We start from the raw sequence: 9,041 nt of genomic DNA, 5'->3' as shown, positions 1-9,041 counted from the left end.
CAACACTCTTATGGCAGAAAGTGAAGAAGAACCAAAGAGCCTCTTGATGAAAGTGAAAGAGGAGAGTGAAAAAGGTGGCTTAAAACTCATCATTCAGAAAACTAAGATCATGGCATCCAATCCCATCACTTCATTGCAAATAGATGGGGAAACAATGGAAAATGTGAGAGGCTTTATTTTTTTGGGTGCCAAAATCACTGCAGATGGTGACTGCAGCCATGAAATTAAAAGACGCTTACTCCTTGGAAGAAAAGCTATGACAAACCTAGACAGCATATTTAAAAGCAGAGACATTACTTTGTCAACAAAGTTCTGTCTAGTCAAAGCTATGGTTTTTCCAGTAGTCATGTACGGATGTGAGAGTTGGACTATAAAGAAAGCTGAGCGCTGAAGAATTGATGCTTTTGGACTGTGGTGTTGGAGAAGACTCTTGGAGAGTCCCTTGGACTGGAAGGAGTTCCAACCAGTCTATCCTGAAGGAAATCAGTCCTGAATATTCATTGGAAGGACTGATGCTGAAGCTGAAACTCCAATACTTTGGCCACCTGATGTGAAGAACTGACTCACTAGGAAAGATCCTGATTCTGGGAAAGATTGAAGGTGGGAAGAGTAGGGGATGACAGAGGATGAGATGGTTGGATGGCATCTCTGACTCAATGGACATGGAGTTTGAGTAAACTCCGGGAGTTGGTGATGGACAGGGAAGCCTGGTGTGCTGCAGTCCATGAGATCACAGAGTCAGACAGGACTGAGCAACTGAACTGAACTGATACATGTATCAGTTGTGCTGAGGTGCCTTCTACCCCCCCCCGGGCATGTGAGATCTTAGTTCCCCAACCAGGGACTGAACCCATGTTCCCTGCATTGTAAGATGGATTCTTAACCACTGGACCACCTGGAAAGTCCCAATGACCCATTTTTGTTGTAAAAAATCAAACTCCCAAAGTGTGTGTGTGTGGTGTATATATATATATATATATATATATATATATATATATACACACATATATATGTATATATGTATATATATGTATGTATACACACATACTTAAGTAGAAAAAGATCATAAATGTCATAAACTATGCTGTTAATAATAATTTCTTGGGATTGGGATTGACAGATAGTAAGTAACAATGTCATATTTTATTTTATATTCTTCTGACACATGAATATTTTAAGAATGAGTTAGTTTTGTAAAATTAAAAAAAAAAATTCCACCGCTGGGAATTGCCTGGAAGTTTAGTGGTTAGGACTCCGTGCTTCCACTGCATGGGGTTCAGGTTCTCAGGTCCCATATGCCATGTGACACAGCCAAAAAAATAAACCCCCAAACACACTACTTTTCCAAGTGTGATATTCTAGGAGCAATTCCTTTCTGAATACAAATATGGGGATGTTTAACAAAGATGGGGTAATACTCAACTGAGCTTCTATAGTTTAAGAAAGATGTGTTACAGATGATCTCAAAAAGAAAACAGGATTACAAGGTTTTAAACCAGAAGCTGGAAAAAAAAAAAGGTAGTGAGGTGGGAAGAAACCTGAAGAAAACCAGGTAGAATAGTGAATGACTGACTTTAACGCAAGAAACAGGATATAGGATTTTACTGTTGGTCAGTGGTTAACAATCCGCCTGCCAATGAAGGGATCTGGTTTTGATCCCTGGTCTGGTGAGAGTCCGTGTGCCATGGAGCAGCTAAGCCTGTGTGCCAACCATGGAGCCCATGCTCTAGAGCTGGTGCTCCACAAGAGAGCGGCCCCCACTCATGGCAACCAAAGGAAGCCCTTGCGCAGCAACAAGGACTCAGCACATCCAAAAATAAACATACATAAAATACAAAATCATCTATTAAAAAAAAGAAAGAAACCAGGTACAGAGTGTTCTGCATGTCTTAACAAAGGTCTAGTGAAGGCAGTGGGCGGGGGGGTGGCGGTGGGGTAGAAGGATTAGGTTGGAAAGGAAACAAATTCTCCTCACAAGAGGATGATAAACACGGCCTAAGAGAACTCCTGTCTTGACCAGGATGCTGTTTTATGATAAGTGATGCTCTCTGAATGTGAACTAGTGCTTTAGGAGACTCACCTCCACCCTCCTCTCATCTGCTCTCTGTGCAGATCCAAGGCCATCTTTGTTAAGTTCAAACCTGAGCTGGTCACCAGCCCCTCCCCCAGCACACATATAGCTTGGGGAGCCGGGTTGGGTGGGGGGGTGGGGGGTGGTCCGATTACACTCTCCAGTGGTCACTTATTACAACAAAGTCTAAAATTCAAAATAGCCACCCTCCTAACCCAATGGCCCTTCAAAGCGCTCTCTTTTCCATTTTGAACCATGTTCTCTCCCTTTGACCGGTTAACCCCTCTTCCTTATGGAATCATGACCTTCCTCAGTCTGCCTAAAAGCCCAATTACTTTCTCTCACAATACCCTGTGCTTCTGCTTGAAATGGAGTTTATAAGTATTTGACCATTGACTTTCCCCCACTAAACTATACGTGTTCAAGACCGGGAGCAGGTGTTTCTAGTCGCAGGCTGTACCTGGCCCACAGTGGTCCTCAATGTGTTAAAAGAATGAATATGTCACAGCCTTGACTATGACACATGTAGGAATTAGCAGCCTTTTTGAGCTCTTTTCCCTTCACCTGTAGGATCCTAGGCAATCAAAGGGAATTTCTTCCCTGAGAGATAAATATACTTAGAAAGTCAATGCTTACCAGTATGGTGTGGCATTTAGAGGGCCCTGCTGTGCAGACCAAGGTATTATTTCCTCAACATGACAAAGCATACTTAGCAGTTAGGTGGAAAGGCAGCAGTCACATGCAAAACTCCAGTATTCACTGTTAATACCACAGAAAGTGGAGGGAAGCAGGCAGGGCACAACTGAAGCCAGAGGACACTGCTGAACTGGTTAGAACTGCCTAGGTCCAAGATGGCGGAAGCCTCAACCTCCAGTGTACCTTGCGCCTCCTTACTCACTCATTATAATAATTAGCTAAATGACACGCCCACCAGCACCATGACAGTTCCTAGAAATTCCAGCCCTTCCAAGCACCACCTCCCTCAAATAGTTGGAATAATCCTCCTACTCATTAGCATATGAAATTACCCACCCCAGGGAATTTTCTGGCAGTCTAGTAGTTAGGACTCTGCACTTCCACTGCCATGGCCTGTGCCTGTGACTGTGTGCGTGCTAAGTCGCTTCACTCCTGTCTGACTCTGTGTGGCCCTATGGACTGTAGTCTGCCAGTTTCCACTGTCCTTGGAATTCTCCAGGCAAGAACACTGGAGTGGGTTGCCATGCCCCTCTCCAGGGGATCTTCCGGACCCACGGATTGAACATGCATCTCTTACACTGCACGTCTCCTGCACTGACAGGTAGCGCGAGCGCAACCTGGGAAGCCCACAGGACATGGCCAAAAAAAATTATCCAAGGCATAAAAAGTAACCACCCCATATTTCAGGGTCTCTCACCTATGGGGCCTGCCCACACTCCACACTGCAGTGTGTGTTTCGCCCTTGGCTGCTCTCACTTTCTGAGATGACCATGCCTTAGGGTCTCTCTTGTCTTTTGAGGCAGACTGCATTCTGTCTATGGAATGTGTATGACTCTAAAGAAGTCCACTTCTTATCTATCACTTTGTCTCCCACTGAATTCTTTCTGCGATGAGACACAAAGAATCTGAGTTTCATAAAGTTCTGAGGCCCGGTATGTGATCTCAATTCAAAGACAGTGGGTTCAAGTTCCAATCTGAGTTGTGCAGTTCCACCACCTTGCTGAGATCTATGTGCTTTCAAAAAGGCCTTGCCCTTTGGCTTGAGTGAACACCTGATGTCGTGTGCGGTGTGGAGAAGTAAAACCACACCACTCCTGCCCCTGACAATGAGCACAATGATTAAAGACATCACTGGAGGAAACTGTCAAAACATTTTCACAGAAGGTCCACTCCTGCAAAAACAAAAAGAAAAACATAACTGTATTGGAAGGGGCCAGCTTTGTTATTTTTCTTAAAAGTTTGTAATTACACATACTGCAAGAGCAATAGCATCTTACTGTGCGGAATGCCCTCATGCTGATGATGCTGAGGGATGGTAAGAAAAGTCTCCTGGAAGAACTCGGAAGGGCCTTTCCCAATTGATGCAGACCACCTGAGGTGGTCTCACACTGGCCCCCCAGCAGGAAAAATCCTGAGAGCTCTAATTGGCCCTCAGCACATTCTTTGTGGTGTGACCATTTATGACAGGCAAAGAACTTGTGCAATGTAAGGGTTTCACAAATAGTTTCCATTGTCAGTTAAGCCAAGGACCAATCTAGATACCATCTTTAGCAAAAGACAGTTTGGGGAAGTGAGCAGTGTCTACAATCACCATGTTGGTGACAAAATAAAGCAATATACTATCACACACGATACTTTTTGAGTGCCTAGGAACTCAGGTTCTGAGAAAATCCTAACTACTACGTCATCTGAAGGAACAATCCAAAAGCTGTAAGGAAACTGGAAAGGATTACAAACTACATGATCAACCAGAATACATGCAGAGTCACTCTCTGACTGGTTAGCCTTTTCATCAAGTTAAAAGTATGTCTAACTTCACATACATCTCTATCACCAAGAGATAAGTTTTGAGGCTATTTTCATCTTAACTTTCACAGCATGGCATTTTGGATTCCTATTTTAAAACACTGGTCACTGTAATTTTTATACTTGTGAAGCAGTATGAACCACATTGTTTGCTAACTTTACAATTAAAATAGAAGGCCTTCTTCCCCATTTTAATCGAGAAAATTCTTCTTTGTTTTGATTGGAAAATAAACCAGGACAATACAAAGGAGTAGAATATTGATTGGAATGCAGAAAAATCCTCCTTAAAAAAAAAAAAAAGTTTAGTGTTATTTACTGAGGATTTTTCTGATTGTCAGAGGCGTGCTAATCACTTTGCATTTCCTTTCACCAACTCTATGACATCTGCCCCTTCAAAGATGAGGAAACTGATTCTTTAAAAGAGGTTAAGGAACTGGCCCAATATTACACAGTCAGGAGGCAATGACGTTCTTGGCTTAGCAGGTTGTGCTTTATCACCAGGGTTCCGTGCAATACCATGCAGCTCAGACTTTCATGTGCATTCATATTAGATGGGGATCTTGCTAAAGGCACATTCTGACTCAGTAGGTCAAGAGTGGGGTTTGAAACTTTGCATTTCTAATATGCTCTCCAGTGACGAGATGGCAGTTGGTCTACAGACTGGATTTTGAGTAGCAAGGCACTATACTACTGAAAGACCATCATCTCTTCCCTTTCAACAGAATGGTATGATAGTTCACTGCATTGGGAGCCAGACACTCTTACTTGGTTACGTGACCCTGATATATTTGAGACAACACAGAGACAAGAAAGATATCAATCCAGAAGCAATCGTGGTTATGGAATGCATACATTTCCATGTATTTTTACAGTAAAAATGCATTAAAAAATCTTTCACAAAAGAAACTTAAAAAATACAAGTAGGGTGTTAAGTCCTCCCCACAACATTCTTTCCGGCATCAACTGTCTCATGGGTGGGAGGGGAGTTCCTAAAGGGTTTGATTTAATCATACAAAATACTCATTCATATCATTTCTCATCAAGACATTTACATGAAGTGGGGAACTAGGGAAAGTAGGCTCAAAAGAATCAGTCTCCAATTTAAGGTTACAGTAGTTCAGAGAAAAACTCTTATCTTTCTGCTTAATGTATAGTCCCTGTAAAGCACGGTATTTTCAAAGTATGAAACTCAGATGACACTGCCACACTAAAAGTCTTCACGGATAAAGCCAAGCCCAGGTGGGCAGCACATAGATTTTAACATGTCAAACGTCTCTGACAACAAGAGAGACACTGAGATGTTAACGTCACGATCCACTCCAAAAATCCACCTCTTGATTTCATTTATTTAAAACTCTAGACCACAATCGAGAGCATCGATCATTTAACATCATGGATTTGGCTAGAATGAGCGAGAGAATTCCTAGCAGTGGAGCCCTAGGAATAAAATCCCCAGTTGGCTCTTAGGAAATTGATGAAAAAAGAACATCATTATTCAGTTGCGTTCTCCCTCACCATACTACTGTAGCTCAATGTATGCTCTGTATGGAAAACTCTGAAGATAAAAATTAGCAGTCTCAGACTTTTTCCTCTTTTTTAGCTATAGAATGTACATTGTGTCTGTTCCAGGAAATGAACTTGGTTTGTGCATATCCACAGAAGGACAGCTACTCATTGTAATGTTGTTAAACCCATAAGTCGAATAAAGCTATGAACAATGTAATATTTATATATGCATAGTGTTTTATAAAAAGATTGGCCCACATACTGCTTTTCATCAATACAGAAAGAGCATTAAGTCCACAGCACACCGCAAGAAATGAATGAAGAACAGAAATGCAAACAAGTGCTTAATAATTCACAAGCAGGCTCACCATGGAGGAAATGATGATATTCAAATCAACTAAAGCTTTAGAGAATTACTTATATAGTCTCCCATTTTTAAAACAGCTTTACATACCTGATTTAGTTTACAGTAAAATATATCCCAATGAATCAATTTGTTCCATATTCAGAAATATAAACACATGTCACATTCCTCACAGCTAATTTTTTTGTCATAAATTCTCTTTTATACAAGAAAAAAAGGCAACAGTTGTTTGTTTTTAAAACAGGCTCTATTAATTACAATTTTTAACTCTGTACACAAGATAATTGGCTGGTTTTCTCCATTTTTTTTCTTTATCCTTTTTTTTTTTTTTTAAACAGTACCATGAGAACAACAGTGATTGACTTGCAAAGTTTTGTGTCTGTATGGAAAATGCAAAACAGTACTACAGAAATACGCAATGCATCATAAGCAGCGATTTGTTGTAGTGGTCCAACAGGTACAAGCAAAGGTTTTGGCTCAGCTAGGCAGTAATTCATTTCAACCACAACCCGGGGCTACAGCCGACCCAACCAACCTCCTGTGAGATAGCAAAAGAATGTCTTCTATTAAAGAAAAATTTCTATACTTTGTTCTGTCCAAAGATTAAAAGGACAGGGTCATAAGTGCAGATGTTTGTCAACCAGATCTAGAACCAATGAAATCGAATCCTTCTCTTTCAACCATTTTGGAGATTTTTATTATGGTTCCAAAGAAAATTGGCATTTCTAAGAATGAGCATGCCCAACCCTCATGTCTTTAAATATCAACAGAGAAGTTCTTCTACCAAGGCTTACTCCCTCCTCCCCAGTTTGGCAAAGGGCAACCACAGGCTCAGGATAAAAAGGGGAAACTTAACTTTCTGTACTAGTGCTTCTTAGGGCTCCTCACACCAGCACATTGTCTCCCATGCCATTTACTATTCAGTCTCAAATCAGGCAAGACAACACCAAAGGTGTTTGCTGTGCGTTCCTTCTAGTAGTTGAGCAAAACTTGCATGGCACTGCCTTAACGAGATTCTCATTCAGTGCTGGTGATGCTAATGAACCTGACCATCTGTGCTTGGGCTGCGTTTAGGTAATGGTGACCCACCTTCTCCTCTCTGCACCTTTCTACAGCCAGGGAGAGTACAAACTGTTTTCTGAATGGAGAATAACTTGAGAACATAACATTTCTTTGTGCTTTGTGCTGTGTCCTTTAGCTATAAATATCCTTCATTTGCAACAGTAGTCTCTTCATACAGTTTGCTTAACTTTAGGATCATCAGTAATCCTCATTTATTCCAAAGAGTCCTCAGCTTTTACAAATATAACTTTTGCCTTTTTGCTTTTATCAAAAAAACAACAACCACCAAACTCCTAACTACACTATAGCACTACATCAGTACATAACAGTCTCCATCAAATTAATTAAATTTGATCAATAATTTTCCTTACTTAGAGAAAATGATCAACAGCCCCAATTAACCAGGAGAGGAAAAGATCACCCCCACCCCCAAAGGGAACAATTCTTAACAATTCTACAGTTAATGTAGAAACAAAATTTATATCCCTTTGGGGAAGCATTTAGCAAATAATTTCCCAAAAAAGTATGCATTTAAAAATACTTTCTTTAATATGATACATCAGGCACAACACTTTTCATATATATTTTTTTTCTTATAAGATTTCAAATGCATCAAATGTCGCTAGTCAGAGGATCATCAAGCTGACGTCAGATGCTTCATTAGGTAAGAAACTAAAAGATTTCAGGTTTGTGAGCTTCCTCTTGGAACCTTTGACATGGTAAAGGCTGGGAACGTGACACAGGCTCTCAGATACTGAGGTCTGTGCTGCATTCTTTGTAAGGTCTTCTCCGCTGCTCCGGGGGATGTCTGGAACTCCGGCCGGTGTCCTGTCTTAGACTCGTCTCGTCCCTCTCCCGGTGGCTGCCTCTGTCCTCTTTGTTCCTTTTCTCCAGGGACCGCTCTCTCCTCCGCTCGGGGGACTTGGTCCGCCTCCGGTCGGTGGATTTGGCTCTCCTTTCGGGCGAGCTTCCTCTCTTGCGCTCGGGCGATCTTCTCTGATCCAAGAGTCTCTCCAGGGACCGCCGCCGCCGGCCTGGAGAGCCATCCCTCCGGCGGGTCGGGGACCGCTCTCGCCTCCTCTCCGGGGAAACCTCCTTCCTCTTCTCCTGCTTCTCCCTTCTCTCCAAAGTGTTGTCAGCGCTGCGCGTGCCTTCCCTCCGCTTCTCCGGAGACCTCCTCTTGGGGCCATTGGTCACCATCCGCTCGGGTTGGGCGTCTCTTCGTCCCTCGGGTGCCCGGTCCTTGGGTCGGCAAGCCCCACTGTCGGGTTTTCTAGAAGTTCCATTCCATGTGTGATGTTCATTGGGTTGTCTGCTATACTCTCTGCTGCCTTTGGGATCTCTCACGTGTGCCCGCTTTTCCCCATGTGGTGATGATTTGTGAAGATCGGGTGGGTAGCTGGACTCCAATGATGGATGCTGTCGGCGGTCAGGGGGCCCAGCCCTCATTTCCGGAACACCTTGTGGACCGGTGGGGGGGCCGTTCCCGTCGCTGCTGGGGTCTGCCAGGAAGAGAAACGAGAGTAACAGTTTGGT

The 9,041-nt window shown here is 42.6% G+C and overlaps 1 protein-coding gene across 14 annotated transcripts in view; it reads right to left on the bottom strand.

Annotated features, from left to right (window-relative positions):
- Nucleotides 1-5,407: 5,407 nt before the first annotated feature.
- Nucleotides 5,408-9,041, bottom strand: part of MAGI1 (membrane associated guanylate kinase, WW and PDZ domain containing 1) — a 643,759-nt gene continuing 640,125 nt past the window's right edge. For 10 of the 14 annotated variants that reach the window (XM_055557176.1, XM_055557178.1, XM_055557179.1 and 7 more), the window contains one exon: nt 5,408-9,007. In XM_055557176.1, coding sequence (XP_055413151.1) covers nt 8,253-9,007 — 755 coding nt within the window. In that variant the 3' untranslated portion in view covers nt 5,408-8,252. The remainder of the gene's footprint in view (nt 9,008-9,041) is intronic. The other 4 variants (XM_055557185.1, XM_055557187.1, XM_055557186.1 and 1 more) reach the window with 1 other exon arrangement.

Source organism: Bubalus kerabau, chromosome 20, assembly GCF_029407905.1.
Source record: "Bubalus kerabau isolate K-KA32 ecotype Philippines breed swamp buffalo chromosome 20, PCC_UOA_SB_1v2, whole genome shotgun sequence".
Lineage (NCBI taxonomy): Eukaryota > Metazoa > Chordata > Mammalia > Artiodactyla > Bovidae > Bubalus > Bubalus kerabau.
This window is presented reverse-complemented; position numbering and strand designations above follow the sequence as displayed.